This window comes from Triturus cristatus, chromosome 5_1 (genome assembly GCF_964204655.1).
Source record: "Triturus cristatus chromosome 5_1, aTriCri1.1, whole genome shotgun sequence".
NCBI lineage: Eukaryota > Metazoa > Chordata > Amphibia > Caudata > Salamandridae > Triturus > Triturus cristatus.
Genome location: NC_140587.1, coordinates 550,649,936 through 550,662,114, shown reverse-complemented (window position 1 = coordinate 550,662,114; position 12,179 = coordinate 550,649,936). Strand labels below are relative to the sequence as shown.

Below are 12,179 nucleotides of genomic sequence, written 5' to 3'. Positions count from 1 at the left end.
ACTGATCTCCAAATTGTCTATGCTGTAACCCGTTTCTTAATTTCTATGTGGTGGGCACGAAAAGATTTCTTAAGAATTAGTAATGGATCTAATACTGACTGATCTTTTTAACTTAACGGCATTTTTTATCCAATCTTGTTTTATCTGGGTTTTAGCTTTTAAACCTGTTTTTGCAAAGTTTGTGTATATCTGCATATGTTCTTTTATGGTCCACCGACCGAAATAAAGAATGAATGATATTGGGGTGAGCCTTAAGAGTGGCAGGAAAAAACTACATCAATTGCCCTATACTTAGGTACATACTGATCATCAAATTGTATGTTTCGGTTTTTGGTGTCTTTGTATTTTTTGTGTATATTATAATGCTATTTGCATTTTTTTTTTTAACACAGCTGGATCCAATTTGGTATATTAGGCTAGATGTAAACCCCATTGAAAAAAAAATATACATTGAAAAATAGTTGTTATAATTTATGTTTTGTGACTTTAAGACGCCCAGTTTGAAAAAGATGACCAAATAACACCTTTGGAAGCAGCTTCAATGATCTGGGAGTCCATAGAAGGAGAGCCAGAAAGCTTTGGAAATCTGCATGAAGAAATTCAGCTTCTGGTTCAAGTTCAAGTATGTATGTATAACAAAAGCAGCATTTTATTCTTGTGGAATTTGAAACCGGTTTCTCAGTGATCTGTATACCAGTTTTCCGTTGTTCTAGGTACGGGGATTCGACAATTGCAGGAAGTGCAACTGTCACAAATAAAGCTCTTTGCTACAGAATCTCCTGATTTCAATAAATTGTTGTTTTATCCCTTGAACAGCAGGAAGTTGCAAACATTTTCTTGAAGGGTTTAATTTTTAATGTTTGAATATATTCAAATCCCATTTGTGGGGCATGGCAAGCATGAGGTTCAGGTTATTTTCGTCTGATTTCTGAGGGCCCATCCTATTATGACTCCGCAAACTGACAAAGTGAAACTCCTGCTTAAGCACTTGACTGTCACTGTTAGTGATAGCAAAAAGTCACAGGTTTCTCAGACAAGTAGTGGGGGGTGGGGGGAGCTCAGCACTGAACAAATGCATGTTAGTACAATACATGATTGTCCAACCCAGTGCTTGAATTTTAAGAAAAAAAGTACTTCAATGAATCAAATAAAACACATGAAAATGTACACAATGCAATTTAGTGTTTTAGCTTCCTAATATTTTCCCCAGTCCTCACCTTATGTATCAGGCGGTTGCCTCCTTGGATAATACCTTGCATGGTTAGGCTCGGGTGCAGAATACCCCCATACTTCTGTTATTCCGCACCTTTTTTTTCAGTTCAATGTTTCTTACCCACAAGTCTCTTGGTCTGTGCCTGGTCAGCACTGTAAGGTGACTACCTTGCTCCTCCTCTGCTCCTTCTCTTCTAGCTGAGCACAAGTCAGCAGTTCTTCTTGACTTCCTTAGCAGCCAAATCAGTGATAATATGACGGTTCTGGCTATCAGATGGCTACTTAGGAGAGTGGTGGATCTCTCAAGGCGGGTCTGGTGGGTTCTCTGCTGCCACGCTTTAGCTCACCTGGCCTGTATAGGTGTGGCCATGCAAAGGATAGGCTTGAGCCGGAGTTAAGACTTTGCACCGGCCTCACTGGCTGAATGGGGACTACAGGTCATATTGGACCTTTTACATGCCCTGCTAAACAGCTAAGGAAAAACTTACTGCACTACGGATGAATCGAAATTTGCCTAGCTATGTAACGGTAAGTTTCAATTCTATTAAGGACACGGAGGTGAGGATTATGCTTTTCTTTCTTCACCTTATTTTCTATACAAAACTCACAGCAGCCAGAAAAGCAAACAACCGTTTTCCTTTGAAACCAGAAAAGAAAACTTGCAACATCAGTGAAAAACCGAATGCAGTCCGAACACAGAACTACAGGAGCCATGAGTCCATAGGGCGCAGTATGCGAGGAGTCCTTCTACAGTGTCCATGAAGGCTAGGAAGACGCTCCATCTCCACTGTTCCTCCTCTTTCTTCGCGCCAGTCACGCAACATGTTCATTGGTCCTGCTTAGCACCAGTATTTCCTGCAAAAACATAAGACGCATCAGAAACCTAAGCCAACGTTTGCTAGAAACAGTTCCACTGAGAAAAACATGACAGCAAGTCAGTAACTCACAATCCAAAACCTTCAACGAAAAAAGGATTACTTAAAAACATACGGGTGGGTTCGCACTCGCCAGTGCTGCGGCGGGATAATCCTCGCCTCCGTGTCCTTAACAGAATTGAAACTTACAGTTACGTAGCTAGGCAAATTTCGATTCTATGTCAGGACCGGAGGCTCTGATTATGCTAGTTCAAAGCTTACTTCCCACCAAACGAGCCCCATCCACCACCGGTTTAAAATAACTGCTTAAAAGTGGAATCGGAGGAACAATCGGCCGCCCTCATTAAGTCTTCTAAACGTGCCCCTAGCGAGAAAGCTTTTGATGCCATCGCCCCTCTAGCAGAGTGGGTGCCAAATTGCTTTGTATCAATGCCCACCTCTTGCATGACCCACTGCACCCACCTGGCTATAGTAGGTGAGGAGACCGCTTTATGCGTCTTTCTCAGAGCAATAAGAAGTTGACGTTTGCCCGGAGGGCGGAATTCCTGAGTCATATCCTCATAAGCCTTCAGGCAATGCACAACACACAGTTTAGGGGTATCCGAAAAGGCTGGATACGAAATTGTCTGTGACAAAGATTTGATACGGCGACCCACCGTGAAAGTCACCCCCTCCGGAGAGAAAACCCGCGCAGAAATGTCCAATGCGCGAACGTCCGAAACTCTCCGGCAAGAGACCAAACACAGGAGCATAGCTAACTTAGCCGAAAGCTCCTTTAAAGAAAGATACTTATTGGCCTGCCAAGACAGGAAGAGATTCAGTACCAGATTAACGTCCCATAAGACGGAGTAATGCGGTTCCGGTGGCAAAGACAGGCGAATGCCTCTTAAGAGCCTGCAGACAAATGGATGCTCCCCGATCGGGGTCCCCCCCACCGGACAGTGTGCTGCTGAGATTGCAGAGCACGCCGCATTAATGGAACGATATGCCAGGCCGTCTGCCGCCAACTCCGCCAGATAATTTAAGACTGGAACGATGCCTGCGACCATGGGACCCAAACCAACGTATCCATTTAAGCCAGGCGGAGCGATAGCGCTTTGAGGTACTATCCGCCCACGCTTTTGACAAGAGGACATCAGCCGATCGTGAAAGGCCTGGGAGCGACCAGCATCGCCGGAAAGCCACCATGCCATGAGGCGGAGAGACCATTGAAGGATCAATTGATGGTGCACTCCGCTCGGATCCAGGAGGAGATGAGCAAAGTGGGGTGTAGGATTGGAGAATCCCAGGAAAGTTCCAGAAGAACTGGAAACCAAACTTGAGACCTCCAATACGGCGTCACCATTACTACGTCCGCCACATGGCGACGGATCTGGGCTGCCGCCCGCACAATCATCGGGAACGGCGGGAACGCGTACCCCATCTCAGACGTCCAGTTCTGGAGGAAGGCATCCGTTGCCTCCGCCAACGGATCCGGCCTCTAGCTGAAGAACCGCGGTACTTGATGATTCAGACTGGAGGCAAAGAGGTTCACTGAGAAAGGACCCCAAAGGTTGAGTAACCAGTTGAACACTGGCACGTCCAGCTTCAATTGACTGGAGTCCCTTAGGTGACGGGAGTGCCAGTCTGCGACTTGGTTGGCCTGCCCCGGATGATACTCCGCTGTCACGGAGATATGGTGGGAAAGACAATAATCCCAAAACTCTTTCGCCAAGTTCGCCAGAGCGCGAGAGCGCGGGCCTCCCAGGTGGTTGACATAAAGCACTGCTGAGACATTGTCCATCTTGAGCAGGACACACAAACTCACTCGGTCCCTGGTCCTACAACGGACGGCTAAAGACCCCGCCAGAAGTTACAAACAATTGATGTGTAGGGCTTGCTCGTCTAATGACCAAGCGCCGCTGGTGGAGAAGTCCCCACAACGAGCGCCCACCCCGCCCTGCTGGTGTCGGATTCTATGACCAAATCTGGAACGGAATAGAAGATCGCTCGGCCGTTCCAGGCTTCCATGTGTGTCAGCCACCAAGACATTTCCTCTTTTACTTCCGACGAGAGAGGCACCATTTGGTCGTAAGAGAGACCGCGCTGAAGATGGTGAGCTTTCAGGCGCTGCAGCGCTCGGTAGTGCAGGGGCCCAGGAAAGAATGCCTGGATGGACGAAGAGAGCAGACCCACAATCCGGGCAATCTGATGGAGAGAGAGAAGTATGGGTCTTGGAGATGGTCTGTCTCAAATAGTGCCGAATTTTGGCCATCGTCCGCGGCCGGAGTCTTAAGGTAGCTTGAACGGAGTCTATGACAAAACCGAGAAAACCCAGACTTTGTGTTGGGGAAATGGCCGACTTCCCTTCGTTGATAACGAAGCCCAGCCCTTATAAGAGAGATATCGTCTGCTGCAACTGTTGGGTCAACATTCTGGGGCACAGCGCCATGAGCAACACATCGTCTAGGTAGATGATCATCCGGATGCCCTGACTCCGTAGGAATTCCACCGCCGGATGAAGCACCTTCGTAAAACACCAGGGGGCGGATGCGAGCCCGAACGAAGGGCAGTAAACTCGAAGATCTGGTCCCGCCAACGGAACTGCAGGAACCGCCGGTGAGGCGGATGGATAGGAACAACCAGATAGGCATCCTTGAGATCCAGGCGGACTAACCAGTCATTTGGAAGCAGAACATCCCGGAGCAGATGGATCCCCTCCATCTTGAAATGCCGGTAAACCAACCACCCGTTGAACTCTTTGAGGTTGATTACCGGACGACGACCGCCGTCGGGTTTGTCCACCAGGAAGAGATTGCTCAGAAACCCGTTAGGATGCAGAGCTGAGCGACAAATAGCTCCCTTGTGGAGCAGGTCTGAAACCTTTTTGTCGACCAGCTGTGCATCTTCAACGGAAAACACAATGGGATACGGGGCCTGTGCTGTTGAGGGAGATCGTAAAACTCGATGTGAAACCCCCGGATGGCCTGTAAGACCCAAGCGTCTGACATTAAAGCCGCCCAAGCCCCTTGGTACGACGCCAGGTGACCTCCGATACGCAGCTGCGCTGCAGACAAAACACTTACCATTGGAATTGCCACCAGCGTTGTTTTTAAAACCTCCGTGTCCTCTGAAACGCTGTCTTTGTATCTGTATACGTGGCGGTGGAGTTGTATTGCCCCCGCCCAGAGCCTTGACCCCTGTTGGAGTTATGCTGTCCGCCACGGCCGGTTGAGCGGCCCCTACCACGACTGGCCCCTTGGGAAAAACGAGACTGAAAGACCCGTTTGATACTGGACTGGGCCTTGTCCAGCAACATAAAAGTTGCGACGAATTTGCCAAGTTCTTTGATGAAGGGTCTCCACAGCTCCCGCCTCTGAAGAGGCAAAATCCCCCAGTTATGGGTCTAGCTTAATCAGGAGCGAGCGACGACGCTCCGTAGAGATTGCACAATTTGCATTCCCCATGAAGACGACAGCTCGCTGGGCCCAATTGGACAAAACCTCCGGTGATATGGTGGACCCTGACACCTTAGCCTCCTCCGCCATATCTAAGATTTTGGTAAGCGGATCGATGGCATCCAACAACTTGTCTTGGCATGAGCGCCAAGAATGATCTATACCCTTTCTAGGATCTTTAATGTATTTGGCCAGAAATGTTGCCATCTTAGAATCTAAGTCTGGGGTGAGTGCTATTTTATGCTCTAAGGTGGATCTGGGACACTCTGCCCTTAGACACCCCCGAGCCTCCTTCTCGAGTGGCTTGCGAAGGCGGCCGGCCACAAACTTGGCCACCTTGTCCCCCAGTGTCCATGCCGCGGACCGTGGGTGAACTATGTCATCCGGGTCCAGCATGCCTGAACTGTCTTGAGGCAGCACGGTGGACGTACTGGCCGGTCTCAACGTCCGCGAGGACCCGGCGTCATCCTCTGTGTCCCCCGGCGAGTCCCCATCCGGGACTGGCGAGGGGGGGGGGGGGGGGGGGGGGCGGGAGAGCTCACAGGCGCAACAGACGAAGATGGCGCAGGGGGCAGTGTAGCCTTTTGCCAAAAAAGCACTTTGCAGGTGTTCAAAGGTGTCCCTGTCCACACCCTGTGCCTCCTCGAGCCCGCCGTGTACACAGCCCTTTTTAGGGGGTGGGGGTCCCTCACCTGTGGGAGCAGGAACTGGCTCTAGAGGCACCTAGTGAGCTTGCACCTAGTGATGCGGTCCAACAGGCGCTGCTCCATAGGACCTACAACTTCATTGACGCAGCGGTAAATGGAGCTATCGACCGCCTCAAAGAAATCATCATCGAAGGGGAGGCACTCCTGCACCTCCTCCTCCTCATAGTAACCCTCCATGCCTCCTAAATAAACCACCTCAGGGTCAGGAGCAAGCAGCGTGTAAAACACTGCACTACAGGAGTCTAGTCGGAGTAGCACACCCTTCCAGGCCTGGACAGCACCAAGGCATTGTGGGCAGTCCTGAGGGCTGCAAGAAATAACCTGCAGGACACAAGCCAGCAATTGAGGCGACACCGTCCTCAGCCGCGCGCGGCCCTCACAAGCGTGACTGGGCTCAACTGCCATCGAGCGCTTCTGAGCGTGTCATTAACCGCCTAGTGGCGTGAAACGCGGCTGATCCGCAATATGGACCCCCGCCGGGGCGTTAAAAAATAAGCTGGTGTATGAATGCGGAACCCCCCCCCAGGGGCGTTCAGGAGTGGCAGTGGGGGCAAGGCTGAACGCGACAACTCCCGCAGCGCCGCTCATCATCTGAGGCGAGCGCGCCGCGGGAGCAATGAGGCGTGAAGGAGCACCCTAGCGTGCCTCCAAGGCACAGTGCAACTCTGGAAGCGACCGCATAAGGAACGAGATTCGCCGGGAATCTGTGAAATAAACACAATGCCAATCTAAATGCAGGCAACAAACCTAAAAAAAAAACGCACGCGGGCCCAGCACATAAACGGAAAACCTTTAGACATGAGAGGCAAGAAAAACACAACTTAACTGGCTGCGCAGCAGCGAAGAAAGAGGAGGAACAGTAGAGATGGAGCGTCTTCCTAGCCTTCATGGACACTGTAGAAGGACTCCTCGCATACTGCGCCCTATGGACTCATGGCTCCTGTAGTTCTGTGTTCAGACTGCATCCGGTTTCTCACTGATGTTGCAAGGTTTCTTTTCTGGTTTCAAAGGAAAACGGTTGTTTTCTGGCCGCTGTGAGTTTTTTGTATAGAAAATAAAGGTGAAGAAAGAAAAGCATAATCCGAGCCTCCGGTCCCACCTCTAAAGGTTGGCTGTTCTTCAACCCAGAATAAAATCACTTGTTATTAATATAGAGGTAATTAAATGGGTAATTTGAATAGCGCAACAATCTTATTTGACGCTCAGCAAAAAATATAAAAGTATCAATTGAAATGGTTCAAATCCCAAAAACTATTTACTTAAGATATAGAGTCCATCGAAGAGTCTTCAAGTGACATAATGTATCAAAATTCTTCTTCTTTATTTAAATCTTCTCAAAATATTCGGCTAACGCATTTCGCTCTCTGAGCTTCATCAGGGCTCACAATATACTTGGTTCACATATCCATTAGAAATTACCAAAATTGACATAAGGTGGGTGTAAATGTATAGCATACCTGTTGAGGACTGTGAAATAAGTCTTCATTATCTAACAATTGATTTCTGACCTACGTGGATTGACATATGTAGACAATAAGGCTTCTGGTCAAGAGCAGTTTTCCAACAGAGGAATGGATTTGGTATGGATATGTGAACTGAGTTGACTCCCAATCGATTGGAAAAAATAGGTGAAATTCTGAACCTTTGATGAGGTAAGTCACCTGAGATAGTTGTGTGAAAATGAGAACATGGTATGTGGTTGAAGAGCTTTAATGGGGAAGAATTATAAAATGTGTTCAGGTGTTTGCATGATAATAAATAAATGCAATTCACATTTTAATAATTTTACTGCATTTATGTTTTTCTGAATTATTCAGGCTGTTAGTGTTTGTATAGAGAAGGGGCAGTTCAAGCAAGCGACAGAGGTCCTTGAAAGACTGTTTGGGAGAGCAGATTCAAATAAGGTAAGTATGTTTAGTGGATTCATGTGTGCTACATTCTTCAGATTTGCATCTCTGGTCACACTTGGTAGCATAGAATTTGCTTGTCAAGATTTAACAAGCATTTGCAATGCAATAGGTCTCGTATTTGCAAGAGTTTAACCTATTGGCATTGTAAATGACAATGCCTTTTATTTATGTTTTAAAAACCTACACATAAATAAACGGCATTGCCATTTACAATGCCAATAGATCAAACTCTAACAACTGCGAGACCTATTGCATTGCAAATGCTTGTTAAGCAAATCAGAGTGGCTGGCAGTCTAAAAAGACACTAGGTCGGGGTTAGATCTGGTGCAGGGGTACACGTCTCTCCTTTAAAATTAAAAGGAGAGGGTTCATAGTAAAAGCAAGCATTTGTTACGGAGTGGGAAAGCGGTAGAAGACAGCATATGGCTTACACAGAAATGGAAATCACAAAGCGTATATGCTGCAGAAAGGACAGTCACTTTGAGGGCCACTGACAGAGGCCCAGCATTTCCCCAAGGTGCTTGAGGTGGGAACGAGGGGTTGAGAGAACGAGAGCGACCGAAGCTCTTCAGGACGAAAGAGCTCTGGAGATGCTAGACATGACTAGGTGAAAGGGCTGTCAAAAACGTCATGCACTCACCAAACCGGAACCAGCCTATGCAGGAAATCTGTGCATGCAGACAGACATACACAATGTGCAAAGTTATTTCACCCCCAAGTGCGCATATGCTTTTAAATAAAAAAAAGTGTGTTGGCTTGTTTTGTGGTTATAGGATTTAAAGCAAAGAGCACACATTTGTGCATGCGCCTAACAGTATCACACACATTTAAAAGACTAGAGTAAAGAAGGGGTATACTTCTCTGCACAGCCTCGATCGTCGCAAACAGCTCGTACATCTAGGGTGCCTCGCACGCATTATGAGGGTTTGACGCCAACTCAACTTGTCAGCCCAGTGCAAACTACGGACTGCCAAACACAACAAACTAACATCTGTAAGTTAAAACAGTCCATGTGCTAGCTGTAATACTTTTTTTGTGGGCGTGTGTCTGATTGCTGTAACACACAGAACTTTCTCTGGTTCTTTGTCCCGGAGCGCTGTGAGGGGGTGAATTAAAAAGAATTGGCGCCCGCCATGTTAAAAGATGAAGCGCACTGTGTCAACAACAACCAGATGAGAACAAAAGTGAACAAGTATTAGTTAATGCATTTAAACAGCCAGATTCCGTTCCGTATTCATCTGGGAACCGCTGCCTTTTTGATTGATTGCAAAATTGCCCTTCAACTGTGACAAAGTGGTTGCGTGAAAATGGCTTAAGTGGCAACTAAAATTTGAAGGCGTCATACAAAACTGAAATATTCCCAGTATTGTGTTAAGCAGCAGCAGCGGCATCGAAGATTAATAATCACCGTGCAATAATAATAAACTGGGTTACTGCCCAAGAGTTTAACGGAAAGGACTCTCCTCCTATCAGCCATTAATGCTTAATTAACAGCTAAGTGCTGACGGTACATTTTATGTTTGTTCATCGCTTGTATTAACAGTGAGTGATGATTAGGCTGTAAACCCCTGCAGTTCTTCAGTTGTTGTTTCCTGAAATGCCTACCGTTGTGCGAGAGCACAGCATCACGTCCTGTGCATTGCTAAGGAATCGAGTGTGTCCTGATGGGCAGGGGGTGGTCTCCTCTGCGACTTCACGGTTTCTTCTTTCAGCGATGCCGCTAAAAGCTGTTCTTTCTTGTGTAACCAGCACCATCTGCTTTATACAAGATAAAACAAACAAGGTAGGGGTGGGGGGCAGACACGAGCGCGACCGAGCTAGGTTAAGCAGTGATGGGGTGGGTGATTGATTAAAGCTGGGTGCCCGTGTTAAAGTAAAACTGGGCGCCCGTGTTGTTAATGAAAGCCGGTGCCCATGTATTTATTGCCTGCAATGAGAGAAACTCAATAAAGAAAAGATATGCTTACAGATTTAAGAAGACATACCTGTAACAACCAAGACGTTGTGCTCTAATTAACAGAGACCAGGGTTCAGCGAGCAGTTGCGTTTAAAAAGGTCCCGTTTCTTGTAACACAAGATTTTCTTTCTTGGCCTCAGAGTGAAGCTTTGCTTTTCGTGCCAGTGCTTTCAGACGACCCCCAGAGAGCAAGAGAGCACAAGCGGCCGTGAAAGTGAAAGCAAACTGGTGTGAAATAGCAGCAGGGAAGGGGGCGGACAGGGGCTACGAGGGAGAGCGATGTGAAGCCATATGGCTGCTTTGCGCGCGTGCACGCCTCGTGCACTGTAGCTCTATGCCAGGGGAAGCACTTTCAAAAATCCACTTACAAAATGTCTCAAAGAGACAGCTTTCGCTGTCTCAGCGAGACCTAAAAATGAATGCTTCTCCACACACAATCATGTGAGGCATTTCCCCAGCCTGTGACATTTCTCTATCCTTTTTGTCCAGTACCTTTAAATCAGAGATCCAGCACAAAGCATCATATTTATGGTTTCTCGTTATTCACTATGCAAATTTTGAATAAAAAAACGAATTTATTGTTGTGAAAAGTCACCCTCTTTCCTTCCCCTGGTTCATGAGTAAACGCAGGGGTTATAAATTCAATGTCCGTCATGGAAGCTAGGAGTTATGCATCTCTTTCCTCACTTACTGCCCAGCAACCACCATGTTCAAACTTATCATAACTACATTTACCACAAGATATTGGAATCCAAGTTAAGCAATGACCATCCATATTCTCATATTTAATCGTTCCTGCTCAACCTCTCCCTTTTTCCTCACTGCTCCTGCACAAAATGAGTAGTCTTTCCCATTGGAGCCTTTTATATTGTGCTATCTCATGACTATTTGTATTATTCTGGTGATTCCTAATTAAATCTACTGCTATTTGTTGCCAGTCCGCACGTATGGTCTGGTTTTAGCCTAGGTGGCCCTATCTCGTCAATTCTGTGATGATTGATGGGGTGCAGTGAGGACCGCCGACCATTCGGTGGAGAGAGAGTGCTCCTGCAACTTTTCCTCACTGACATAGAGTCCTGCAGACAAGCAAATCAGTACATGTGCACTCCAGAACTCTGTGGAATATTTGTTTGCTCACTTACAGCATTTCAGACCCACTCTTCCACATTTTCCTATAGCCCCTGAGGATCTTAGCCAGCCTGTAGCTTGACATCCCAGATTGGAGTCAGTAATACCCCTGAACTGGGTATTTGTTTAGCTGTGACACTAATCAGGCTTACAGTACTGTTAGTATGTACCCACAGTGGTATTTACCTTGGCAATACTCCGAGGGTACTAGGTACCCATAGATTGGAGGGTGTTTGGGTGTCCCTTTCCTGTTGCACTATACCACTCGCTGTAATTGTCCTTGCCTTAGGTAAGTGGATATATTTTCAAATTTTTTCTCACCAATTCCCCATCTTGAACATGTTGTAAGGAGAGCATAATTGCTATGAGAAGGAAGAACTCCTCACCTGGGTAGACACTACTATACAGAGGTTGGTGAATGTTGTCTTGGTTTCTTTCCAAGACGCCTCACTCGGAGGGACGAGTTGGCTCCACTTTGTGGGATCTTTGATCTCCCTCCTAGTACTTCTGGTGAAAATGTTACAAAGAACTCTGGGCTTGCCCTGATCCTTTTTACCTCTCTGGATTGCGAAGGGGATTTGAACAATGGGCTTCATCCTAGCAGACCTTGACGTCCGTCGTCTGACCCAAAAAGGCAGAAGGAGAAGAACAGGCCCAACTAACAAAAACCCCTACGGATATGTTCGACATTGAGGACATTAACCCATATCCTTGGCAGGGGCTCAAAGATGCACAATATGGGGCAGCTGACTCCGGAACGCCTGGGACAAAGAGTGCAGGCATGGCCTACAAACAGAATGCCCTGCCTAACTCTGAAGGGTAAGATTCCCACAGGCCCAGATCACAGTATGATGGCCATGTTTCAGACAAAGTTTGTCAAGGACCCTAAAAAGGGCATCACTAGGTCCTGTTGGGTCTGCCCGGGTAAACTGCTGGATTTGACAGGCCCACTC

At 47.3% G+C, this 12,179-nt stretch overlaps 1 protein-coding gene across 1 annotated transcript in view; it reads left to right on the top strand.

Moving 5' to 3' along the window:
• The window catches only part of TERF1 (telomeric repeat binding factor 1), a 237,169-nt gene that overhangs the window by 104,576 nt on the left and 120,414 nt on the right, over window positions 1–12,179 (top strand). The window contains exons 3-4 of the mRNA XM_085605429.1: window positions 492–622; window positions 8,049–8,135. Coding sequence (XP_085461555.1) covers window positions 492–622; window positions 8,049–8,135 — 218 coding nt within the window. The remainder of the gene's footprint in view (window positions 1–491; window positions 623–8,048; window positions 8,136–12,179) is intronic.